Here is a 26688-nt window from a genome sequence, read left to right as displayed (position 1 = left end):
GTGCCCCTAGAAATCATCTTTTAAATGTCCGTTAGATAAAAATAGCTTCCTGAAAGTGACAGTGTTTACTACTTGGAGGTGGATTGTGTTTACCTCTTAGTTTACATAATGCACATAAAATACGTTTATAATCCATACAGAGTAAGCTGCCACTTATGCAAAAAATAAAGCTTTCCATTTTGGGTGAGGTGAATGCAAGCGTTTCTGCTCGAAGCTTTCTGCACGTGCCCAGTGGAGGTGCGGCAGGCCCAGGTGGGAGGAAGTGCACGAGGTCGCTGCGTTGCTGATTGCTGCAGCCGACTCACATAGCGATATGTCAGTACAGTTGGGGGCCGGGGGTGGACGAGCCCTGGACGTAGCTGCCATGAGTGCTGTTGAAAGCAGAGCTTCCTTGTTGGAGGAAAACAGCTACTTCTGAGAAGTCTGGTAAATTGCTGTTCCAGGAATTTTTTTAAACGTATTTGTGTGTGCATAAGAACGAATACTTAGAAACAAGGTCAGTCTTTTCTGTGATACGTGCATTTAATGCAGGCTCTTCTTCCTTTTAGACCTGAAACAGTGTTAAAAAACCAAGAAGTAGAATTTGGCAGAAATCGAGAGAGGCTTCAATTTTTTAAGGTACACATGATTTGGGGAGAATTTTTTATATTGAAATTCACAAAATACTGATGTCTGATATTTATGTTCTTCATATTATTAGGGGGTTTTTTTTGTTTTTTGTTTTTTGTTTAATTTTTTTTCACATGTGACATTTTTTAAAATTTTTTATTGTTATGTTAATCCCCATACATTACATCATTAGTTTTAGGTGTAGTGTTCCATGATTCATTGTTTGTGCACAACACCCAGTGCTCCATGCAGAACGTGCCCTCCTCAATACCCATCACCAGGCTAACCCATCCTCCCACCCCCCTCCCCTCTAGAACCCGCAGTTTGTTTTTCAGAGTCCATCGTCTCTCATGGTTCGTCTACCCCTCCGATTTTCCCCGCTTCATTCTTCCCCTCCCGCTACCTTCTTCTTCTTCTTTTTTTTTTTCCCTTAACATATATTGCATTATTTGTTTCAGAGGTACAGATCTGAGATTCAGCAGTCTTGCACAACTCACTTTTTTGTTGTTTTTTAAAGATTTTATTTTATTTATTAGAGAAAGAGCATGAGCAGGGGGAGGGGCAGAGAGAGAAGCAGGCTCCCCACCGAGCAAGGAGCCTGATGCGGGGCTCGATCCCAGAACCCTGGGATCAAGACCTGAGCCGAAGGCAGACGTTTAACCAACTGAGCCACCCAGGCACCCCTAAATTAGTAGTTTTTAAATGCTTTGTCGCAATAGAACCTTTTCTCCCTTCAGATAAAATCTTGTTGGAAACCCCAGTATATAAAATAGGATGAAACCAAGTGGCTATCATTTGAGGTTGTGGGAAGGCCTTGTGCTTGCCGCCTCTCTTCCTGTCCAGCAGTCCTTGGGGCGGGCACAGTTGAAAACTACCATTTATCTGGACTAGTAGAACATTTCTCTTTGACTTAATTTTGCTTTAATAATCTGCAAAATCTGTGTATTTATCTTCACATGTCTGTTGTAAACTTTGACCATATTGAACATCGGTAAAATGTTTTTAGTGTCAGTATTGACTTGTATTTTGATTGTGAGCACAAATTGATATACCAACACTTGGATTTTTTAATTATACATGATATAGTGGAGTTCAAGAGTTTTTAAGAACGTGGCCGTAATCCCTCCTGGAACTGGAATGGCTCATCAAGTAAACTTAGAGTATTTGTCGAGAGTGGTTTTTGAAGAAGACGACCTCCTCTTCCCAGACAGTGTGGTTGGCACCGATTCTCACATAACCATGGTGAATGGCTTGGGCATTCTGGGGTGGGGTAAGTAAACCACTAACTGAATTTGATTTGGGGGGAGAGAGTGTCAGGAACGTTGTGAAGGAGCGTAGGTAGCTGGTCTTTGTAGGCTCTTTGAGGCGGTTTCCTCCCCGTAACAGCGGCGACGGGACGACTCTGGACCCGGATGTGTGTGGACAGTGCCCCCGACACAGCACTTCTGTCGCGGGGTGATCTTGGGGACGACATGGTTACTCCTTGGTCCAAGTCCTGCGGGGCTCTTTTGGCCTTCCTTAGGGCTCCACATTCCTTTGCATTTTATACAAGGCCCTTTGCGACCTTCTTCCCCTGGCCGTCTGCGCACGCGCCTTAAAGACAAGTCACGGACCCCCGGCTGTTCCGTCTGGCAGAGTCCTCTCAGTCTCTTACAGGGAGTTAGAATTGTTGACTCTTTTGTCTTTATCCTCAGACTGAGCTTTCTGAGGGTCACAGGCCCTGGCTTCTGTTCTTTCTGTATCTTGACAAGCACAGTACAGTATTCAGCGTAATAAATACAGAACGTTTACTGAATTTAATGGGAAGGTAAACACCAGTTTGTTTCATCCGTGTGAGTGGAGTCATTCTTTGAGGAGGTTGGGTTCGTGTCCACAGTAATAGGGGCAATGGCGCGGCTCTGAGATGCTTCGTGAGTAAGATGAGCTCATGGGGCACTCAGAGACCAGATGCTCCACGGAGACCTCACGTAGACCGTACATGATCTTCAGATGTGCTCACCGCCTGTCTTTTTCGCTTCAGGGGTTGGAGGCATTGAAACCGAAGCAGTCATGCTGGGCCTGCCGGTCTCTCTTACTCTGCCGGAGGTGGTTGGGTGTGAGTTGACGGGCTCATCCAACCCTTTTGTCACATCCATAGATGTCGTGCTTGGCATTACAAAGGTAATTGTGCCGACTGTGAAACGTAGTAGACGTTGCGTACAGGGGCCCTGTGAGGGCGGCGTTGGGTTCTGCGCCGCCTCCTCGTGTGGCTTTCTTGGCCGCGGCCTCGTAGTGACCATCCCGGGAGCAGCCGCAGATACAGAAGCTTCCTTGGGCTAGGAAGTACAAAAGTGCGTGCCGTGCCGTTGTTCCCTGGACCTGATGCCTCATTCATTCCTCGGCACAAGCCTGGAAGAGCTACTATGACCAGCGCCATATCAGTTCTGAGAAAACGAGACGGTCAGGTTTAATGACTTGGCAGAGGGTCACCGGGCTGAGCAGTGCGTGCTCAACAGGACGCACCCGGGCTCCTAGCCGTTAACACTTGCTGACCGCGTGGATTAGAGAGTCCTGTTTAGGAAAAGTAATTGCATCTCTTTAATACCTAACTGAATCATTTGCCCTTTAGAAACTATTTCTCTTCTGGGGAATGTGGACTGTAGGAGTATGCCAATGTCAAGATCGTCTATTGGCTGTTTTTAATTCTTCCAGAGGATTATGGAAAAACTTAACCTGTCTTTTTAAAATACTGGCTGCATGCTTTTTAATACATGTACTCTAGAGTTTCCTAGTGAACAGTAATTTGTAATTCTCTATCCTAAATTTCTGGTTTTCAATAACTTTATTTTAATGGTTAAGTCCATTTTGTTAAATACATGAGTGTGGGAACTCTCCCACATACAATGCCAGTTTGGATCCTAGAGTCTCCACTTTTCTGGTTAGATTATTGGTCTGAAGGCTTTCGAGATTCTCCGCAGGGAAGGAAAAGATCCAGCTGCCCTGTCGGCATTTAGCATGGAGCCTTCTTCCCTAATTGAAAACATGTTGACAGTCATTGATTCGGTGTATGGGACTGAAAGATAAGAAGTTAAATTGAGAATTGCAGGATTATTCCTAAAGGAAAGGAGTATCTTAATATGCTTTTAGAGAAATCCATATTTTCCCTTGGGTAACCTGAGAAGTAAGGCCACTTTTTAGACCCTTCTGGCTATATCTTTTTGTAACAAGATTACATGTCTATTTTTAAATTTTGGCGTATTGATACAGAACTTAAATCTATCAGTATGTTCACATTATTAAATATTTTCTCTCCGGAGGTTCTGTTCTATTCATTATCTTTATGGGATTAATCCGTATTATTTTTCACGATGTGTATCGTGGTACCTCAGTCTTTAGCTCAGTGCACCTTACGTGTGCTGCTCTGATCCTCAGAAGCACAACCATGAGTGTAAAGAAACAGCTCAGCCTTTCATCCAGGAGTGGATTAAACGACCCCTCGCTCCGCTGCAGTGTTCGAGCCGAATGTTACTCCTGGGGTGAAGGTGGTTCATTCGCGGTACCTCCCTAGGCGTCTCCTGCCCCAGCCTGAGGCGTGTTGTAGTTAGGCAAGCCACTGTGGTGGTCACTTGGTGATAACTCAGAAACGTGACTTCACAAGGACGTGTGAAATCCTGTCAAAATGAAACGTACCAATAATGAATGATGCTGTAAAAATGTGGACCAGGGTTGGAATTCGAAGAATTTTTGTAGCCACTACGTATTTTTTTTATCTAAATACAGTTTGATCAGCATGTCTGTATTTCATTACATCTAAGACGGCATCAGTGGTTAGCACTGTTCTGTGTCCTCTAAGAAAGAAGAGAGGCTGCCAGCTGCCACGGGCACTGTCCCGTCTGACACTCGTGTGCGGATCTAGCCGTTTTCAGCCCTTCAGCCCTTTCTGTCCTGCCTGGCGGTGACATTGGGCTGGTCTTCTGTGTTTGTCCTAAAATACCTGCAAACCCAGAGTGAGTTGACGTTTGATCAGAACAGCAGAGAACCTCTTTGATCCAGTGTCACTGGTAGGAGTTAAAAATTAGATTTTGTGCTTTTGGAGAATCCATGCCAATCTTACTAATTTTGTGTGCGTTTCTGTGTATCTCTTTACATAGCACCTCCGGCAAGTAGGAGTGGCTGGAAAGTTTGTTGAGTTTTTTGGAAGTGGAGTTTCACAGTTATCTATAGTGGATCGGACCACAATAGCAAACATGTGTCCAGAATATGGTGCTGTCCTCAGCTTTTTCCCTGTTGACAATGTGACGTTAAAACATTTAGAACATACAGGTAAGAAGATGAAAGATCATTAGGATAAATGTGTTGCACATCCAGTGTGTCTGTCTGAAATATTTCCTAATAAAGAACCACTGTGTGCATGGTATTTAATGTTCAGGAAGTTATCTTATTCTGAAATAGTGGCTTTAAAATAAACTGCCTCAGATGTCTTTTAAAGAGTGTTGTGCCCTCCAAACCTAGTCCCTCCCGTGTGACCCATTTACAGTGACTTCGAGGGAGGAGTCCGCTACCGATCTCGGTCCACTGCTTCCAGGAAGCATGGCCTTCGTAGCAGCCAGAGCTGCGATTTGATGGGGGCAGGCGTGTGTGGACTCGCGACTCACAGTGTCCCCATAACAGGAGGAGAGGAGCCACCAGACACAAGGGTCTGGGGACCCGTGCTCCGTCTATAGAGTAACACCATTTTGTGAGAAGCAGCATAGGGTTATAGGTTCTAGATCTTTTTTGTAGCCTGATAAACAGGAGGTTGGACCCTCTTGTATTGAGGACTTAGTGTAGAAAGATCTCTAAAACCAGAAGGTGCTCCTGTACTCCCCTCACACCCCCCACGTCCCTTTTGTGAGAGACCTTGCCGAACTACTGGTCTCTGATCATAAGTACATTTGGGGGATAGAGTCTAGTATTCTTCCCTTGGGGGGCAGATTTAGAAGTTAATAGGTCAGATGGCAAAATGGATAGTTGGTCATTTGGAACGTTGGGACGGTTCTCATCGAGTGCAGAGCTTTCTCTAAAGGGGATTTGGTGGGTAGAACATTTAGAGAGAAATGGTGGAGGTGCCTCCTCCCTTGCATGTTAATATGACTTATGTATTAATGATCCATTGCTATAACAAATTTTCCTAAAACTTAACGGCTCAGAACAGCAATAATCACCTAGGGCTGCACAGCGTCCATGGGCAGTGACGTAGGTGGCGTGGCTGGCACAGCCCGTCTTTGCTCCATGATGTCCGCAGCCTCAACCGCGAGACTCAGAAGCTCGGGCCTGGGGTCCTGAAGGTCGTCACCTGTTGACAGGTGCTTCGTAGTGGCCAGAGCTGAGATTTGAGAAAGGCTACATCTCCCACGTGGCCCTTCTCACGCGGTGGCCTTTCTAGGGCAGGGTGACCTGCGAGAGCGAGCGCCAGCCAGCCAGGGGTCCCGTAGCTCAGGTCCACGGGGTCGATTCTGCCCCTTGACGGAGGGATGTCATTGTCACATTGCAGGAAGAACATACAACTCGGGGTGTGTACTGTTAGGTCAGTCGCTGGAAAATACGATCCGCCCCACTGTGTACTTCCCACGAGGCTTGCAGAGAACTGCCTGTGGTTAACATCTAGATTCTTTTACCTTCTGGAAGATCTTGTTAGACCTCTGTCTTTCTGCTCATGAGACGTCCTTAAGCTTCATTTATGTTTTCATTTTGATTTTTATATTCATACTGGAAAGTAATGAGGGTCCCTTGTGTTAGGTGTTATATTCAATGTTACTGATTTATTTTCTGCCAACTGTAGGTTTTGTGAGTTTTATAGAACTGGCTCAGTGTTTCTCATCTTGTCTCTGAGTAACTTTTAAAGGGGGGCTCCCAGTTTTCATGAAGGGTAGAATTTTTACTACTCTTGAGAGTAGTATCAGTTAGCAATTTGTAAAGAACTGTATTTTGAGTACTTAGTAATGTGTAGTGTCTGTTTCTTGCTCATTGGAATTCAGCACCTCACCCCGAAAGAGTTCAAAATTTCTTACTGTACTTTTGTCCTTGTTAACTCTTTCTAGGTTTTGACAAAGCCAAACTCAAGTCAATGGAAACATACCTTAAAGCTGTGAAATTGTTTCGACATGACCAGGATAATTCAGGAGAGCCCGCATACTCCCAGGTGTGTGTGGAGGAGCCCCTCGTCGCCCGGCCGCCTGCGTCTGGACGCCAGCTCCAGGCCTGCAGCTGTGCGGCCTCTCTGCTTCTGTGTGCTCAGCTCGGAAATAGGAAGCTGTTCTGAAGGGATCAAGTACATTAGATTAAAGGCATTAGAGTGGTTTCGGGCACCCAGGAAGTACTCAGCAAACATCGACTGTCGTTACCATTTGACCTGTTAACGTTACTTGTGACTCTGCTTAGATTTCATTCATTAAGTTTACATAGATTTCTGTTAGCGAATTTTACATTTTATTAAGTCTAAATTTTTAATATTTAAAACACAAAATGGACTCTTCATCTCTCACTCTGATTTTTTTCTACTTTATGATAAGAGCACCGTGATGTGCTCTGAACCTGTCTGTTCCGGGGATGCTTGCATCTGGTTAGCGTCTGCATTCCGTAGAAATTGCTGTGAAAGGAGTTTACAGTGATGTGGTCTTGAATGTTAAAGATACTCTGTAATCTAGGCTTGCATTTCTTACCTATTGGGAATTTGTATTGAAGTAAGTAAAGTTCACATTCAGGGCAGTTTGAATTTTCATGACCTTCCTTTTCTAGGAGTGTATCAACCTCTCAAATTACTTGGTGTTGTCGAAGTTAACTCTGGTTAACTGTTAAGCTGTTTTCTTAGCTGACTAACAGGAGCTGAAAACTCCTGTTTTCAGGAGTCATTCTCTGATTCAGCTTTATTTTTCCTCATACCATGTATCCCTGCTTGAAATCTATTCATTTTTATACTTGTTTGCCTCTCGCCCCGTCCAGAAGGCAAATAAGTTCCCAGGAGAGGAGCTTTGTCGGGTGTGTGTGGTCTGCAGCTCCAGCCCCTAACCAGTGCCCGGCGCACGGCAGACGTGATGGGTGGACCAGCGAGGCCACACAGGTGTAGTGCAGGCCAGTGTAGTGCCCGTAGGACCTGAATCCGTGTGAACTTCGGGGAGATCTTTAACTTGACTCATCATTTTCTGGTCCCTTTGAGCTCTGTTTATTTGGTGCTTTTAAAGACAAAGGGAAAGAAGAAGAAAAGTGGAAACTCTCGCATTGTATAGTAAAAAGGAATAAATTTGCTTATTAAAGACCAGACCAGATTAAAGAAATAAAACTAAAGCCCATCAGGACTTTGATTTCAAGACAAACTCATTAAGATGTAAAGACAGGGATCATCTGGATCCGTGAAGTGAAACTACAGTACAGTGGGTGTTGCAGTTAGGATCAGTCAGAGTCGGCAGGACTGTGAAATATTGGTGAAGCCCATAGTGAAGAGAAACTTCATTTGGACTGATTATGCCCAAATAAAACGGACAGAGGAAAACGGTAGAAATGCCAGAAGAAATGCACAGAAACCTAGTTTGGGAGATTGGGTTTTAAGAAAATACAGGGTTTTTTTGACAAAGGAATAAAAGCGTGGCCTTGCTGGAGCCTGGCCAGCTAGACACGTTGGAACTAGGAAGAGAAGAGTCCTGCTGTGTCCCTCCAGCACCCTGTGCTGACCAGACTCAGCGCCCTGCACACCGAGGAAGGAGCAGTGTTTCCTGAACCCACCTCAGTTGTCACAGGGCAGGGAAGGGTGAATTTGGAGCTCGGGCAGAAGACCGATAGCCGTCACAGGCATCTGCTTTATCATCAGGCATCTGTGACGATAGGGGAAAGAAATCGGGGGAACAAGATACTCTAGACTACACGGCTGGTGTTGGGGCGGTTTGCATACTGATCGGTGCTCGCTTTTAGCCAATGTTTGTATGTTCTATTTCACAAATTAATTGGGATTGTTTTAAAATCTTTATTTCTGGGGATGTAGATCACCATTACAACAAATGTGGATGTATTTATTCTGCTTCAGGGAGTAGTGCTAAATTGCAGTCTACCTAACAAATTCTCATTCCTTGTCTTCCTCTCCCCTCTTGTCTCTTAGGTGATCCGGATTCAACTGAATTCAATAGTTGCATCTGTCAGCGGTCCAAAGAGACCTCAGGATAGAGTTGCTGTGACGGACATGAAACGTGATTTCCAAGCTTGCTTGAATGAAAAGGTAGGTTCCTGCACCACCACCTTTGTCAGTACTTGTGCAGAGTGATAGAGGACCAAGTACTTCTTATGCTGAGTGATAGGATCAAGTACTCGTGCTGGGTGATAGAGGACCAAGTACTTCTCGTGCTGGGTGATAGGACCAAGTACTTCTTGTGCTGGGTGATAGAGGACCAAGTACTTCTCGTGCTGGGTGATAGAGGACCAAGTACTTCTTATGCTGAGGGATAGGACCAAGTACTTCCCGTGCTGGGTGTCAGAGGACCAAGTACTTCTCGTGCTGGGTGGTAGAGGACCAAGTATTTCTCGTGCTGAGTGATAGGACCAAGTACTTCCCATGCTGGATGTCAGAGGACCAAGTACTTCTCGTGCTGGGTGGTAGAGGACCAAGTATTTCTTGTGCTGAGTGATAGGACCAAGTACTTCCCATGCTGGATGTCAGAGGACCAAGTACTTCTCGTGCTGGGTGTCAGAGGACCAAGTACTTCTCGTGCTGGGTGGTAGAGGACCAAGTATTTCTCGTGCTGAGTGATAGGACCAAGTACTTCTCGTGCTGGGTGTCAGAGGACCAAGTACTTCTCGTGCTGGGTGTCAGAGGACCAAGTACTTATCGTGCTGAGTGATAGGACCAAGTACTTCTCGTGCTGGGTGATAGAGGACCAAGTACTTCTTATGCTGAGTGATAGGACCAAGTACTTCTCATACTGGGTGATAGAGGACCAAGTATTTCTCGTGCTGAGTGATAGGACCAAGTACTTCTCGTGCTGGGTGATAGGACCAAGTACCTCTTGTGCTGGGTGGCGGAGGGCCAAGTACTTCTCGTGCTGGGTGGCGGAGGGCCAGCGTGGGCCTCAGACTCAGGCCGCTGCTGTGTCCTTGCGCGTGAGGCACACGCCAGAGGCCCAGTCGGCCCCGTCCTGTCCGAAGCTAGTCATCTGGTGCTGTCCCCAGGCCGCTCTGAGGGTCAGACGTCAGTGTGTGCAGTCACAGCCGCCTAGTCTCAGGCGCTCGGGCGCTGCCCGTGGTCGCGGCCTTCGCGTCGTGGCGGAGAGCACTGCTGTCGAACTGGGCACGGTGTGCTCAGGCCCGTAACGTCTGGTGGATGTAACTGAACATCCGGGTCTGCACTTGCTGAGAATCACAGCTAAAACCTGCACCCTTTCTGTTGGGAGCACCGGGTGCTCTTTCCAGAGCTTGCTTTCTGCCGTGTCGTCGTGTTGTGCAGGAGTAACGTAGCGTGGTGAGCACAGAGCTGTCGGCTCGCAGCCAGCCCCGCCCGTGTGCTCTGCACACACCCCCGAGCAGGGCCGTGACTGTACCGTCTGTTGAGAACTGCGGTTGGTAGGATCCACATCCCGGGGAGTTAGGAACACCACCAGACTTGCGTCGGGACCGTTGGGGCTCCTACTCCGGCCGACGTCGAACGACTGAGTGTCGCGGCCTTCAGCGCCTCTCACGCGTGGTCAGAACCGCAAGTGTGTCTGTCTAGACGTACCCAGAATATTTGTATTTGTGTGCACGTTTGTGTAGGTGGGATTTAAAGGCTTCCAGATTGCGGCCGAGAAGCAGAAGGAGAACGTCTCTATTCATTACGGAGGAAGTGAGTACCAGCTGTCCCACGGGTCTGTGGTCATGGCCGCGGTCACCAGCTGCACCAACAACTGCAATCCGTCCGTCATGCTGGCCGCAGGTAGGCTGTCCCTTACGGCCGTCCCTTCCCTTTCCTGAGTGCCTGTGTGGTCTTGTGTCCCACTCACCTTGTGTCTTAGGTTATGCGTGGATCCTGGTGTCTGTGTTTAATACTGAGACATTTCTCGAGATTTTAATTGGGTCTTAAGGAGCCTCAGTTTGCGTTACTGATTTTGTTTTCGTTACACAGGAGGTAAATTTTTTTTTACTACAGTTACGTGTCTGTTAGTCTTCGGTTGTCAGCTGCTCCTGTTAATCTGGAAGTGTAGTCAGTCAGCGAATCTCCTGCGGGTTGAGCACAGCAGTGCGCTCGCATCCGCTGGGAGTGTAAGGAAGTAAGCGGTTATTGGCAGGGGTTGTAAGTGAACGCCTGCAATTGCGTATGGTAGCATGAAGTCAGGTGTGGTCAGCGTGGAATCGCTGTCGTGGTGGCTCTGACAGGGGGGTGGTCCGTACTGTGCGTGTACATGGTGTTGTTGCGTGTCCTTGTTTCCGCGTGTGTGTGCGATGCCATGACATCAGGCTGTACCTGAATTTACAAGGTAAAGGCTAGTACATCAGTATAATCTCGTGTGTGTTTTAAATGAAACACATCAGTAGCGTAGAATGCACAAAATAATGACTGTAAATTTATGCATTTGGACTTCGACCCTTGCACGAATTGGAGATTGACCTGGCCTGCGTCACTGTTCACCGTGCAGGTCTTCTGGCCAAGAAGGCCGTGGACGCCGGTCTGCAGGTTAAGCCATACATAAGAACAAGCTTATCTCCAGGCAGTGGGATGGTGACCCATTACCTCAGTTCCAGTGGCGTGTTACCGTATCTCAGTCAGCTCGGGTAAGTGCGGGTCACTGCTGTTGACGTGGATGTTGGGATTCCGCAGGGAGGGAAGCCCCTGTCAGAGCCTTTCACGTGCAGGGACAAGATGGGAAACGTGGGCTTTGTTGTACTTGTTACCTCTCCCCTCCGTCGCGGTGTGAGGCCCAGCCCTCCACGGTCGTGGACTGGGCGGATTGGAGGAGCAGGGCCGGCGCGGCCTCTAGCGGGCGGATGTAAAGACAGATGCAGCTCAGCAACGGCTCCAGGGGGTGGTGGTTTCTGATCAGGGAGGTCGGTTTTCAGAAAGAGCCAAATGTGACAGGCTGCATCATCAGCGGACCAAGTTGTCTTAATTGACCTTTTGTGAGGTTACTGGGTGTGTCAAGCATGGGTTAAGTTGTCCCCGAACTTCGGAGAAACCAACTTCCCCGTTTCTCATGGACTCCGAAGAAATCGTTGGTGCCGGCTGTGTGTTTCGGAGCCTGTTATCTTAGAGAAATCAATTCCTTTGCAAGACTGGTAAATTAAGAAAACCTTGTTTGCTCTTAGAAGACCGGGTGCAAGTAACTTTGAGAGTTATGCCTGTAATTTCTTAGTTATACCGTCGTGGGATTTCTGCCAGGGGCTTTCTCTGGGTTTTTGGCGGGTCGAGTATTAAGAGATGTGCGGGCACTGGCGTTCCCAGCTACCGGGCCCCGTCGTCCGAGGCCTTGGCTTCACCGTCCCCGCCGGCTTAACCCTGGACGGAAGCTCCGTATCCGTGTCTTGAACGGTCGTCCTCCAGCCCCAGCAAGCTGTATGTGGGAGCTGTCGTGTGCAGCATAGAGGTTTTGTGTCGGGTTTAGGCAACCACATCTCACTCGGGGATGCTCCGTCAGAGTCCCTGCACTCAGTGCAGACAGCACGCCTGGCGGTCAGACGGGCAGACTGAGGAGGGTTCGTCCGCGCTTCGGGTGTGTGCGCTCAGGCAGCCCGTCACAGGGGTGGCGGTGAGGGCCCCGGCCGGCCCTAATGCTTTACCGTCGTTACAGCCTTCCGCTCAGTCACGTGTATTTATCCCAATGCAGATTCGAAATAGTTGGCTATGGCTGTTCAACCTGCGTGGGAAACACAGCACCCTTGTCCGAAGCAGTTCTGAATGCAGTCAAACAGGTGAGCGGTTTTCCTAACCACGTATCGTGGTGTTAAATGGTAGAGGATGTATGTTGATGTGTTTGTATTTCTGCGGTCCTCACCTCTTAGGAAGAGCGAATCTTGAAACGAGTAAAAGAATCATTTTTAGATCCTTGAGATAATCCCTTAATGGTGTAGTGAATTAGTTTATGCATAGGATTTGATAGTTCTCTGTCTAATAATTGGTCGTATGCTCTTTGGTTATCTTGCCCTCAGACACAGAATATTTGAGATTGTGTATGTATGATTATCCGAATTTGTGCCATCTCTTGAATTGAGTATATATTTATGTGTCTGTTTTTTTTCAGGGTGATTTGGTTACTTGTGGAGTCTTATCTGGAAACAAAAATTTTGAAGGTCGTCTTTGTGACTGTGTTCGTGCCAATTACCTTGCCTCCCCCCCGTTGGTGGTAGCTTACGCCATAGCGGGCACCGTGAACATAGACTTCCAGACGGAGCCTTTAGGTATCGTTCCTCTATTATACAGACATACTGCGCACACTTTTTGCTCCAGAAGTTGTTGTGTTTCTGAAATGCTTCTTAGACCGTCCACTCTTTAAATTACTTCAGGAAATCTTGTCATGCAGTCATTCATGTCTGTATTCACATGAAGAATATAAAATGTACAAGTGCTTTGTTTTTTAGCTGCTTATGCCTGAGGCAGTCTGGTCTTGAGTGGTTTACTTGGTTTCTGGGCTAGGTCTTTGAAAAGATGTGAACACCTTCAGGGAATTACTTTTTTTTAAGATTTTATTTATCTGGATGGGGGCAGAGAGCGAGCACAAGCAGGGGGAGAGGCAGAGGGAGAAGCGGGCTGAGCAGGGAGCCCGATGCAGGGCTCGATCCCAGGAGCCCAGGATCACCACCTGAGCCAAAGGCAGACACTTCACCGACTGAGCCCCCTGGGTGCGCCTGGAGGAAGTTACTTTTATGCTGACTTGGGTGTTACCATGCTCTCTCCAGGCACCGACGCTGCTGGCAAGAACATTTACCTGCAGGACATCTGGCCCAGCCGCGAGGAGGTCCATCAGATGGAGGAAGAGCGTGTCGTACTGTCCATGTTTAAAGCACTGAAAGAGAAAATGGAGGTAAGAGTCTCACTTGTTTAAGTAGTTGAATAAACGGCAGTGTTTATTTCGTGGGTCTTTCTGGATTTAAAAAAAAATAATCAAATTATTTTGAACATGGAGGTTATAATAAGTGATAATCGTTTTGTATTGGGAGTCTCTAATATCTAGGAGAATAGCTTAGAGTATTAAAACCTATCTTAGGGCGCCTGGGTGGCTCAGTCAGTTAAGCGTCTGCCTTCGGCTCAGGTCATGATCCCGGGGTCCTGGGATCGAGCCCCACATCGGGCTCCCTGCTCGGCGGGGAGTCTGCTTCTCCCTCTCCCTCTGCCCCTCCTCCAGCTGTGCTCTCTCACTCACTCGCTCCCTCGAATAAATAAAATCTTTAGGGGAAAAACATGGTCTTATTTACTTATTAGAAATGGGTAGCAAGCATCCTGAATATGGGCAGAATTCATAGAAACGGCCCTTGTTTATTATTCCCATTAGATGATGGCTCAGTGTTCAGAAGAAGTAAGAGCAAGCATGGAGTCTCCCTCCTGCCCCCTGGCTGCCTGCATTACCTCCTCAGGGGCCGTCAGGCACGTCACTTGCTCACGCATCTTTCCAGAGAGGTTTTGTGCACCTACAAGCAATACACATATTCACACTTTTTAAAAACAGAACTGAGAACGTAGATAATGAGGTTGCAGAGGTATTCACTGAACAAATATTTATTGAGCCCCTACTACGTGCCAGGCACTCTTCTAGATGTTTTGGAATAGATCCATGAACAAAACACGAAATTCTCATGGGGAGAGGCAGGCAGGGAACTGTAAACAGAACTGTGAGGTAAATCACACAATACGCTAAAAAGCGGTAGGTGGTGTGGGGAGCCGCAGAGCAGGGTCAAGAGAGCCAGCTGACCACAGGCTGAGGAGTAGAGTTACGTGAGTGGTCGAAAACAGGACGTGTCTTGAGCACAGTTCTGCAGGAGGTGACCAAGTTTCCGTACATCTGGACCAGGAGCAGGGCTTTCTGGGCAGAGCGAATGCGTGAAGGCCTCGCAGAGGGACCCTTGATGAGGGCGCCGGGGTGTCTGGCGCACAGGAAGTGAGGGCCGTGGCGGGAACTGGCGTTGGGGAGACGCGGGGACTGAGATTACAGAGGAGGTTTTAGGCCGTGCTTAACGTGGACGGAGTCGTGAAGGAAGTGACGGGAGCCTTCGCGAGGTTGTGTGCAGAGGCTTGCTAACTCGGGAGGACCGCTCTGTGTCCATGTGGAGAACATGGTGGGGGGGGGCTGGACGGGAAGGACAGAAGCAGGGGCGCCCGGCCCACGCAGTCGGTGGCATGTGGGAGTCTTCATCTCGGTCGTGAGTTCAAGCCCCACGTTGAGTGTGGAGTCTATTTAAAATAAAATTTGAAAAATTAAATTTAAAAAGAAGGACGCACGGAGTGGGGCCGGCGGGTTGGAGCAGTCCCGCGTGCGAGGTGGCCGTGCAGAACCACGGCGAGACGTCGTGTGGGGCTTGAGGGGGGACCGTGTGGGGAACACGCACCCTGACAGCAGCAGAGGGTTTTCTCTCAGCCGTGCTCTTGGAGGTGAGCAGCGCATCCCACAGCACGGTTTCTTTAACTACATGGATCGCTCTTTCTAAACCCTTAACCCTTTTATTGGATTCTTTAAAGTTTTTTATGTTCAACTTATATTAAAACTTAATCTCCGAATATTCGTGAAAATCCAGTGTGCTGGAGTTTGATGGGCAAATGTCCAAAAATGTCATGTTCTGGAATGGCACTGTCTTAGCTTCCTTTCCCAATGAAGAAGGCCTTTTTTTAGGTCCTTCTAATGTAAGGACTTTTTAATTCCCTTGAACACATTCATAAGCCTCTTTCTTCTGACTCCATTTTATCTTTTCTTTGTGTTCATCAACCGAACTCACATCCACAGGTGGGAAATAAGCGTTGGAATTCCCTAGAAGCACCGGATTCTGTGTTGTTTCCGTGGGACTTAAAGTCCACGTACATCAGATGTCCTTCATTTTTTGATAAGCTTGTAAGTATGGTTTCAGTCCTTGATATTTTCAAGGTTGTTATTGAACTAAAAAACCTCATGAAGAGTAAATGCCTTTCACTGTTTCTACCTTTTAGACCAAAGAGCCAGTTGCCCTGCAGCCCATTGAAAATGCGCATGTCCTCCTGTATCTGGGGGACTCGGTCACCACAGACCACATATCGCCCGCGGGGAGCATCGCCAGGAGCAGCGCCGCGGCCAAGTACTTGACAAACAGAGGGTAGGTGCGCGTGTCCCCGTCCTCCCGGCTTCAGTCCTACCGCGCTCCCTGCGCGGTGAATAGATTTGACCCCTGGAACAGCACGAGTTTGAACCGCCTGGACCCACTTACACTGATTTATTTTGATAAACCCAGTCCAGGACCGTAAGTACAGTTTTTCTTCCTGTGATGCTCTCAGCACTTGGTCTTCTCTGGCTGACTCGGAGGAGTAGAGGAAGTAGTACGTGTGATACAGAATGGGGGTTAAGTTGACTTATGTTCTCGGTGAGGTTTCTGGCCAACAGAAGGGTATTCAGTGTGGGGAGTGAGACGTCCTATCCAGGCTCTCGATGGTGTGCGGGGTTGGCACCCATACCCCGTGTCGTTTGGGGTTCGGCTGTGCAGGCCGCCGGCACAGGGGACCTGATCTCCGCTGAACCTGACGTCGAGTAGCCAGGTACCTGGTGAACCTGCTTGTGCCTGTGACTTCAGAAGTGGACGTTGCTATTTCAGGTCGAGCCCTTGGTAGTCTAAATAAACAACTGATTGGAAACAGGATTTTTCTTTTCCTTTTTTTTTTCCAATAGGACTTTATTGAAAAGTCAGCTTTGACCTTCCAAGTGAACCCTGATGGCTCCTCCTGTCTTTGGAGTGCAGAGTTTAAATGTGTGTTTTGTGGACAGTAAAGCGAGTGTGCGTGAGGCTAGGCTTGATCTGTGCCAATCAAAAGACGAATTTCTGCCCATTGAGCCTGAACTTTTACAAGAATAATAGAAGAGAATTTGTAAACATCATTGATGTGGGAGATAGAACTCTAAGCCTAGAAAGATTTTATCTCATTTCTACGTGATTGATGATGTGGAGTTGCTCTGTTACCAAGACCTGCGTGGACACCAGAGACGGAGTTAGGACGGCATTTAGATGCCAGGGGTGTTCGGGCGATGACTTCTCATCGCGGTCGCTTCGGTGCCCTGTGGCGTGGTCGCACGCGTAATGATGTGCCTGGCTCCGCTCACAGTCTCATCGGTGCTGTTGTGGAATTTGTGTTTGAACTTTTTTTCTGGTTAACTAGTCTGGTATGAATTTAAAACACCTTTTGGTAGAAGTTGCTAATAGCAGTTCCGTTTGCTAGAACTTGAAAATGAATCTGTCACACACACGGCTTTTATTTGTGGTGGTGAGAAACAGTCTTTTTGGTCGTGATTTTTATCTTGGTCATAATTGTGACCTAGCATCCACCACAAAAAGTCCCCACTTTTCTCAAATATGTAACCGCTATGTGCATTCTAACATATAAATACAGGTTTCTTAGTTCTCATCAGTCAGGATTTTTTTGGGTCCTTTAAACTCCTCGTCACGTCTGTCCTGAAGTAAGAAGCTTAGACATACAAGTTTAGAAAACTTACTGCCTTTACGTAAAAGACCGAATTAGAGACTGATCTGCGTTGCTCGTTGTTGCTTATGCTCCGTTGTTTCTTGTCCCTAAAAGGTCACGCGTGTTGTGACCAGGCAGCCGCGAGCACCCTCCCCCCCCCCCCCCCCCCCCAGGTTACGGTGCTGCCGCCGTAACTCCCACTGGCGAGGTCGCCTCGCGCTGCACCTTCGTGTTCGCACTAACAAAGAAATCTAAGGAGGATCCTCGTGTCGCGTGGGGTTTCGGTGAAAGCCAGACGGCACAATGTGAATTTCTGGAAAGGGCTGGATACTCTTCCCTTAATGCTGTTCTGACGTGGGGGAGGTTTCCTGGGGGCTCTGTCCTCAGCGGAGACCCGTACAGACCACTGGTGCTTCCAGATTTGGCTGGTGCTTTAGAGAAGCATAGACGTATGCACTGGAAATAGGTTACCTGCGTTTGCTTCAAAATCACCTACTGGGGGTGATTCTAGAAGAAACGGGCAGTCGGGCATTCACTGTTCTGTGTTCTCCATGTTTGTACGTGCTCAGAATTTTCCATTATAGAAGGTGTTTCTGAGTAAGTTTTATGGCCCAGTAACGTGTGATGGTTTTCCGCCTGAAATGAAACCGGCTTCACGATTTCTCGCAGCCTTACTCCTCGTGAGTTCAACTCCTACGGGGCCCGCAGAGGCAATGACGCTGTGATGACGAGAGGCACGTTCGCGAATATCAAGCTGTTTAATAAGTTCCTTGGAAAACCAGCTCCCAAAACAATCCATTTCCCGTCAGGCCAGACGGTAAGGATGCACACAGAGCAGTTGGGCGGTCGTGGCCTGGGTCCGGGTTCGTGCTGGAGATGCCCTTGTTTGTCTTCTCCCCACAGCTGGATGTGTCTGAGGCCGCAGAGCTGTACCAGAAGGAAGGGGTCCCGCTGATCATCTTAGCAGGGAAAAAGTACGGTTCTGGGAATTCCAGAGACTGGGCTGCCAAAGGACCGTATCTGCTGGTATCGAGAACTTCAATTTTATCTCCTTAAAATTGAGTTTTAAATGCTCCCTTTTGTCGGTAACATCCTGTCAGAGTTTAGTTTGCTCATTTGGATTTTTTTGCTTATTTGGAACTCCTATTGGTAAGATCACATATAATATTTTGTACTGATCTAGTTGCGTTTTAATACTCTGGATTAGATTAGATCTCTGTCGGTCTTACTTGCAGAAGTCAGTACGGTGGACGGAAAGGAGGCCCCTGTCTTAAACTGACCCTCTGGAATGCTGATTCTCTGTGCCCACTGAGAGTTTTACTTGCCCCCCCTCCCCCGCCTTTAGCTTTCTCTTTTGGGGTTAACAGACTCAGAGGTGGGCCAAGGGGTAGGAGGTGATGGGGCCTGGCCGCCTGTCGGGAAGGCACGTCTGGCCCCGCATCCTTGCTGAAGTGTGGTCAGGGGCGGGGGCTGCTGGAGAGGGTCGTCAGGCATGTGCTCTCCTGCTCTCTGCCCGGTGCTCGCTCACAAATGCTCAGAGTGGCCGGTCAGCCGCCCTCCTAGCTGTCGTGATCGTGCACACTCCATTCTCCTCGAGTCCTTCATCTCCCCACCCCCCCCAGAATGTAAATACTCAGAGGAGCTGTAGGAATAAGCCAGATTCTCCCGTCTTCCTGAGATAATAATTATCCCTGTTGTGAATATTAATTACAGGTACACGTTCCCTTTTTTCTCACATTTTTGTCTTTGTTTTTTATGTTGGAGGCTTTGCTCATACTTGATCCTAAATCAGTTAGACGTTGAAACACTGCTTCCAAGCTGGGGGTGTCGGCTGGGTTTTGTCCGTTGATGGGCCTTATGTAGATGTGTGGACAGTAACCCGCCTGTTGGACTGGGAGAGCCCCATGTGCGGTGTCTGCAAGTACTTCCAGGGACGCAGACCTGCACTTAATGTGCGTTTCCGATGGCGTGCTCCCCCCACCTCCCCGTGCCCAGTGCCCCCTCGGTCCAGGGCATCCATTCCATTCTTGTCAGGCGATGGCACTCACAGGGCTGAGAATTGATTCCTGGGTGGTAACAGCATGTCACTCTCTTTGTAAATGGAGTACAGATTAATACATAGTACTTAAACAGATGCATGGTCTGTGTGTGTGGCATTAAAATTTTAGGGCAAGCAGCAGGGGGAAGATACGGTTGGAGGAGAAGGTCCGGGAAAGGTTCTGTAGGAGGACAGTAGGGAAAGTTGAGAATCATGGGTCTGGAGCCTCTCTGGCTTGTTTTCTCCAGAGAACAGGGTTTTGTTGTTGGAAATGGACTCAAACTTTAACTGGTGTCACTCTCTACATCCACTTGGTGGTTTCTGTCATTGGGCGTCTGCTCAGGGTCACTTAGTTTCTAAATATTTGTAGAATCCACATCTCCTGTTTCCTCTGTCACTGTGGGACACCCTTCTGTGTTTCTGTGTTCATGTGGCAGGCCGAGGGAGAGTGCTGCCGAGCACATATGTGGGTCAGCCGGGATCACAGACCCTCCTGAGCCCCATCGGAGCCAGGCCGCCGCCCCCCCAGGGTGCTCTTACCTGACCGGTGCTGCCCACTCAGCCCTGCAGGGCACAGGGGCGGCTAGAAGAAGTTAGGGAGCTGCCTGAAAACACAAAAAAATCATCTGTACAGCACGGACCTTTAGCGTGTGGTATTAGGTTAACAAGTTTTACAGAAGGAGCCCAAAGTAGAATTTTTTCCCTTGAAAATGGTCCAATAAAGCAACTTTGAAGAGCTGATTGGAAGAAATAAAATGCACATTTGTTACAGGGTGTGAAAGCTGTTTTGGCTGAAAGTTACGAAAAGATTCACAAAGATCATTTGATTGGAATTGGCATAGCTCCACTTCAGTTCCTTCCGGGAGAAAATGCAGATTCCCTGGGCCTCTCCGGCAGAGAAACGTTTTCTTTAGCGTTTCCTGAAGAACTGTCTCCTGGAGTTACATTAACTATAAAGGTACCTCCCCGATTCTCAAGTATGCGATTGCACGCTGTTTACCCAGCTAGGTGGAAGCTGGAGAGAAATGATCGTCAGTGCACAGTAGCATGACTTAGTGAACGTACGTTGTGGTTTAAGGTGGCTGTTTCCTGTGACGCCTGACTTAATGCAGCGGAGACTCAGGAAACACAGAGCGCTAGCTAGTCCAGAGAACAAGACGACACACGGCCGCCCGCTAGCATGTGCCCGCGGCCTTTGCCTGGCTGCCCGTTGCTGCCGTGCCCGTGGGATTGGAATCCAGCCGGGCACACGGCCGCGGCGGGGGGCAGAGTGGAGCAGGCGCTGGGCGGAGCGCAGGGACGGGGGGCAGACGTTAACGCATGCTGAATGGTTAATACACAGTGGATGTGAGCAGTGGGTGTAACGTCCCTAACTAGTCAGTGTCTGCAGCACTTGGTTTAGCGTTTTAGCTGATACGGGACTTGTCATTCAGAAACGGGGACAAAGGGGCGTTTGGGCGGCTCGGTCGGTGAAGCGTCCGACCCTTGATCTCAGCGCAGGTTCCGTGAGCTCGAGCCCCACATTGGGCTCTGCCCTGGGTGTGGAGCCTGTAAGAAGTAGGGATGAAAATACCCATTTTTCTACTTGGCTCTGAAGCCCGTGGTTAGATATGGCAGGTCTTTTTTCCGGCAGGAGAAGGGTTTCGTGGAGTCTGGCGGGTGGTGTCGTGGGGTATGAAGACAGATGGTCTGAACACTGGGGACACTTGGACGATTTTACCACTCACATGACGTGTTTCTGTTTGTTTAAAGACAAACACTGGGAAAGTATTCAGCGCAATTGCTTCGTTTGAAAATGACGTGGAAGTAACGTTGTACAAACATGGAGGATTATTAAACTTTGTGGCACGAAAATTCTCATAGTATCTACTCCACACGGATACCCTTTGAGAACTGGTAACTGCGAGTAACGCCTTTTGTGCTGGATCCAGGGAACCTCGCCCTGGAGCTGCAGACGGTCCCGTGCGCTCACCGATCTCACCATGGGTGTAAATGATTATGAATCAACATAGTGACTGAAATGAAATCTTTCTGATTTTAAATAATCTACGAATGGTGCTATTAACATTGCTCGAATCAACGTGTGAGGTGTGCTGTGGGAGAGGCCTATAAGTACGGGGTATTTTAACAGACCATTTTGTAAATAAAGGCAGAATTTGAACTTGTGTTGAAGATTCTTACATGAATAATCTTCCTGAAGTTGTTTGTTTGGTTTCGCACCCATAAAACTGTATACTACTGTTTGTTGGTTTAAGACTAGCAGGTTGGAATGTAAGAAGCCAGATTAGGCTCTAAAATTGTGGAAGTTGGAATCTCATTTACAAATGGACTTTCAGACCTGAGCTGGACTTGGTTGGCATTCACAGTTTGTAGTATAAGCCGGGGTCATCCTAGTGTCCGTCTGACTGCGGGGGCTCGATGCTGCCCCAGACACAGTCCTCGTGTCCCGTCTGGCCCAGGCCCCTCCACACACGACCTGGGGCTTGGGTCGCACGACGTCTGAACAGTGAACATACACAGCCCACCGTGTCCGGTAATTTGCTCCTGTGCCCACTGGCCAGCCTCAGATGGTATTCTAGCAATTGGATTCGAGCATTTTGCTCACTTGATGTGATACCATTACTTCCTGTAACCTGTTATTTTAGGTATTGTTAACCCAAATTCCACACTTTCGTAGTTGCTAAAGAGAACTTAATCTTAAATGCTAAAATGATTTCCACTAGACTTTTAAATTATCCACCCTAGATTATATGGTTGCTGCTCAATTCTAAGCATTTTTTTAAATGTTAGTTATTTCTTAAGTATTTAAAAATTGTTTTTCCGTCATTTTGAGTCCTTATTTTACCTGGGATGCATGATTCTATTAATTATGTTTCTGTTTTAACCAAAGCTATCAGGATAAAACACTTAAATTGTTGCTGTCTGGATATCCTACTTTCTCCACACACACGTCTATTCTGTCAACAAGACGTTTGGCGACTTTTAAGAAAAAGGTTGGATAATTAATTCCAGAAAGTTCTATGCCTTTTTTTAAATTAAGAAATTAAACTTAGCAAAAGGTTAATTGTAGAGATTTTCTTTCACGTGGAGGTCTTCCTCTGACCCAGTTGGTTTGCTGTGGCTCGGTCATCCCACGTCCCGCACAGAAGGAAGGACTGTGTTCTGCTGAATTTTAGCCAAAACTACTAGAGTGGGAGGTGCAGACCGCTGAGAACTTGGCACAGAAGCACTCACACAATCTCAGTCTTCTGAAAATAGTCTGCAAATCTGTGTTCAGACAATCACGTGGACTGGAGTCTGAGAAAATGATTTCCCTTCTTTATTTAAATTTTTCAAAACTGTTTTCTGTGGTACTTTCATGCTGTGTTCTTGATACGTTGTTTCGCCCATGTATCTGTCCATGCGTGTGTTTAATTTACATGAAAACATGAATTAGGGGGAGTGACGAGTCGAATGTTAACGTCCCTGTTGCATGCTTGGAGGCGGTGTCTTCAGACCGTCTGCGTGGGGACATGTCTGTGTCATCCGTGGCCGTGGGCGGAGGCGTGGCCGTGGGCAGGGGTCCAACGGCCGGGCCAGGAGGCCGGGCTGGTGCCGGCTGGCGCTCTGAGCGGAGCCTTTGCGTTTCCCCTCTGCCTGGTCGGGCACCAGGACAGGCAGACCTCAGACCACACAGCGGAGCAGGGAGCCTGGCGAGCGTGGCCGGCGTCGGAGAGGAGGGTCTGGGTGTGCACCCCGCTGTGCGCCGTACGCCCCTGGCCCTGGCCAGGCGCTCTGTGTGCAGAGGTGACAGCTCATGCTTTCGTTGGTTTACCGCCTTTGTTGACTGTGTCTGGGTCATTTGGTGTTTAAAAAGATGCACAATATTGTGGAAGGGAAGAACAGTAGGCACGAGAGAGAAGTAAACGAGTGCTGTGATTCGAGTACGGCTCCAGAAGCATTCGCAAGAGCAGCACTTTTTTCATCTTGAAAAACGCGGCCGCCTGCCGTTGCCATGTTTCCGGCCTTCTGGTGTTGCTGCTCCTGGACAACCAGACTAGAGGGCCTTCTGCCCGGCCGCCGCGTTGCGTTACCACAGCTGAACGTGTCCGAGGCGACGGTGGTCGTCGGTTTCTGAACGAGAGGGCGTCACAGTCGCCGTGGCCGGACTGCTCAGCGCGTGGCAGGGCATCGCCTTACCGGTTCCGCGGGAAGAGTGTCCAGCGCCGACGTCGCCGGCATACGGGGGCCGTGGCGAGCGCGTTCGCCTTCTCGAAGGGGGGTGACAGGAGGAGGGGACACGATTGCACTGATGTTTTTCTGTCGTGTTAGAAGACATCTGTCTTTGCCTTTAGGTTTAGGAGAAGGTGCTCCGATCCTGGATGTTGATTGACTTGGAGGAATAAAGCGGGGAGCAGACAGACTTAGGCTTTTCCCCTGAGGTGTGACAGTGCTGATGTTTCTATCAATTTTACACATAATATATGACTATGAACCCATGTATCTCAAGTAACTAGAAATCATTGTCCATTATTTAATAAGCCAACAAAACAGTGTAACAGTTTTAAGTTCAATAATGTTAAGTATTGTATAAAAATATATTGGAGGCAAAGTTCAGTTGATGACAATTGTGTATATGTTACTGATGCTGTAAATTATTTTTAATAAAGAAAATTGTATTATCACATACCTCTTGTTATAAAATATTTTGTGGTGATTGAAAATAAAACACCGTAACTTAAATAGGACGGCATCCAGAAATTCCTCTTCAAGGATGTTTACGTAAATGTTGAGAGATTAGTCATTCCCGCTATGACTGCCAGAAAGAGCCGTGGTCATCCCCGTCCCTCTTGCCAGTCTGGGGCCAATGGGAGTGGAAACCAGGGTGATCGTGGGCCCTTCATCCTGGGGAGGGGTAGCCTCGTGGGAACCGTGAGGGAAGTCAAACTCCATGCAAGGCTTGTCCCAACAGGTTCTCAGGTCCGTAGAATCACATTTTACAGTGACAAGACTGTTCCCTTACCCAAAGCAGGATCCCTGGTACAGATAATAGCCAGCCGGGCAACCTTTCCCTGAACATTCATGAGATGGGGAAGGTCTACTGTGCCGGGTCCCCCTAGGCTGCCTTTGGATGGTTAAATAGACTTATATCACGCTGAAAATGTAATTTCTACAATCACCTCCTGGTCCTGGTTCCCCCTAATTTGTGTGTCCTAAAGCACTCTGCTGCACCTACACGTTACATACAGATGTAATGAAGGAGCTGGTCCTTCCACAGTTGAACTGCACATAATCTCCGTTCCACGATCTCTGCATGCAGGTAGTTCATGTTCACGTCAGCGTCTGGGACTGAATTGGTGGTGTGCTATTAGCTGTGAATTACAGGAGGAAACGGCTTTTTCTTGAGGAGGCAGGATGGAGATGCTGTGTTTTCATGAGCCTCTTAATGTTGGGATCAGCTGCCTCCTCCCTCCACTGGCCGCTCGTTAGTCTGCCGGAGCTGGGAGCAGGGCGTGCGCCTCCATCCTGGAACGATGGTGTGTAACCTAAGAATATCTGCCCTTTACCACTCTTACTAGCAACCTAAGTGAGGAATTAAAGTTTATTAAAATTTGGTATTCATAGGAGCGCCTGGCTGGCTCGGTCGGAAGAGCACGCGACTCGATCGCAGGGTCGTGAGTTCACGTCCCACATTCGGGGTAGAGATTTTGGTATTTATAAACCAAGATTGGTACGTGATTAAGAATTTTCTGAAGATTGCCGTTCCATGTTCTGCGAAGCGTGCGTTACAAAGGCTCGTGCCGACACGGGCTGTTAGAATACCGGAGTCCAGGGAAGTGTCATCAGTGTCCACGGCTCTCCCTTGATGCCATTTTGGGATTTTAGTTATAAATTAGGTGAGCTGCAGCCTGTTTGTTCTGATGTGATGTGAGTTGTCTGATACATTTTCCAAAATACCAGTCTGTAAAAAAGCTTGTGTTTAGTATAACGTCAAAACTGCAACATCTCTTACACCAGTAAGTCCCCACAGAATGTGCTTGTATGGTGACGATGTCACTTTAAGCAACCTGCAACATACAGTTAAAGGAGCTTTGATGGACCGGGCTGTTAACGTGTTACGGGACATTTTATAAAGTCACGTCTGCAGTCTCACTCTGCAAATGGTTCATTTCGTTTCCCTCCAGGTGTTGAACACTGATCTCTGAGAGCCCCTACTTACCTGTCCCAGGTGGCCAGGTGGGGATTAACAATTGTTAATCCAACAGTGGCAGGATCTTTTTACCAGATTGGTGCTTTTTTCACTAGGATATCCAGTATTGTCATTTTGAGGAAAAACATGATTTGGCAGCATGTATTACAAGCCTTAGAAATGTTCATTCTCTTGGATTCAGGAATATGACCGAGCAGTGTATCTTTAGGATGTCAGAAATGCACGAAAGATTTATGCATGAGGATATTATTAAAGACAAAGAGTTGCGCATTTAAAATGAAAGGCGGGGGCACCTGGCTGGCTCAGTGCTTGAAGCATGGTGTTCCCCTGGCGGAGGGTGGCCGTGGATGCAGATGGGGTTGGGGGCTGCAGCCTCCTCACCTGTGCACCCCGCCTCCTTGTTTTCCTGACCCTCGGGTTGCAGCCCCTCCTGAGTTCGAGCTCCACGCTGGGGGTAGAGATTACTTAAAAAAGAAAAATGAAAGGGCAGGTTATAAAACAGCCTATCTAAAGAAGGCACTGGATGGAAAGGGGCCGGTGTGGACCTGGTAGCCCTGCCTCTTCATCTCTCACACTTTCCAGGTTCAGTCTACACCCCCATCCCCTCCTCCCAAGAAGAGCAGAGAGTAGACAGACCCATGGAGGGAAGTCAGGAGCTGTCTGGGGAGCAGCAGGCTGAGGGCCTTGAGAGGCCAGGAGGAGTCACATTCCGGTTGTGGGAAATGGGAATCAAAGTTGGTCTGACACCCTGAAGGGATTTCCAGACAGGAAAGCCCCCGGGCCCCCATCATCCTTGGAGAGGAGAGCCGAGCAGAGAAGAACCTCACTGACCTGGGAAGGAAGCCAGGTTGACAGGGGCTTGGGGAACCTCTAGGTGACCAGGCCGGAGGACCCCACGTGGACCCCCCGGGGGGAGGGGGGTGCTCCACCCGCAGGGGGGTGCGGAACTCGCACCGGAGGAGGGGCACCGACTGAACCACGGAGACCGCACCGCAGGCCACAGCTCCGGCCCGCCGAGAAGTCCTGCCTGGCGCCGCGACCCCCGGGCTCCGCGCCCGGCGGGCGCCCGGCGGTTTCCTGCAGGGGAGGGCTCGGCCGCCGGGCAGGAACGCCGGCCTGACTGCCAGCCCCGCTCTTGGCCCCGTCGCCCCGCCCCCACTTGCGGCTCGGCCCGCGGGCCTGGGGCGAGCGGCCGGTCCGAGCCGGAGTTTGGGTGGCCGGGCGCGGCGAAGGGGCGTGCGGGCCGCGGCAGGA

At 48.6% G+C, this 26688-nt stretch overlaps 1 protein-coding gene and 1 long non-coding RNA gene across 5 annotated transcripts in view; one reads left to right on the top strand and one right to left on the bottom strand.

Moving 5' to 3' along the window:
- Positions 1-23912, top strand: part of IREB2 (iron responsive element binding protein 2) — a 49748-nt gene extending 25836 nt beyond the window's left edge. For 3 of the 4 annotated variants that reach the window (XM_064569735.1, XM_064569736.1, XM_064569737.1), the window contains 17 exons: positions 549-618; positions 1696-1879; positions 2630-2769; positions 4740-4911; positions 6669-6769; positions 8717-8833; positions 10360-10519; positions 11220-11355; positions 12405-12489; positions 12819-12975; positions 13474-13598; positions 15510-15614; positions 15710-15852; positions 17876-18023; positions 18110-18232; positions 20017-20202; positions 20997-23912. In XM_064569735.1, the coding sequence (XP_064425805.1) occupies positions 549-618; positions 1696-1879; positions 2630-2769; positions 4740-4911; positions 6669-6769; positions 8717-8833; positions 10360-10519; positions 11220-11355; positions 12405-12489; positions 12819-12975; positions 13474-13598; positions 15510-15614; positions 15710-15852; positions 17876-18023; positions 18110-18232; positions 20017-20202; positions 20997-21107 (2263 nt within the window). In that variant the 3' untranslated portion in view covers positions 21108-23912. Of the gene's footprint in view, positions 1-548; positions 619-1695; positions 1880-2629; positions 2770-4739; positions 4912-6668; positions 6770-8716; positions 8834-10359; positions 10520-11219; positions 11356-12404; positions 12490-12818; positions 12976-13473; positions 13599-15509; positions 15615-15709; positions 15853-17875; positions 18024-18109; positions 18233-20016; positions 20203-20996 lie in introns of those variants that run through there. The other variant, XM_064569738.1, reaches the window with a different exon arrangement.
- A 101-nt stretch (positions 23913-24013) lies between these two features.
- Positions 24014-26511, bottom strand: LOC135361512 (uncharacterized). The gene is made up of 3 exons (XR_010404779.1): positions 26266-26511; positions 25816-25898; positions 24014-25185 (listed from the first exon to the last, which is right to left on the bottom strand). It is a non-coding gene; the product is annotated as an uncharacterized LOC135361512 (long non-coding RNA).
- Between the last annotated feature and the right edge of the window lie 177 nt (positions 26512-26688).

The sequence above is a fragment of the Mirounga angustirostris genome, unplaced genomic scaffold (genome assembly GCF_029215605.1).
Source record: "Mirounga angustirostris isolate CCGP_5_RB_7025 unplaced genomic scaffold, mMirAng1.0.hap1 SCAF_9, whole genome shotgun sequence".
NCBI classification, from domain to species: Eukaryota; Metazoa; Chordata; class Mammalia; order Carnivora; family Phocidae; genus Mirounga; species Mirounga angustirostris.
The sequence above is the reverse complement of the archived record's forward strand: the minus strand, read 5'-3'. Positions and strand labels throughout refer to the sequence as shown.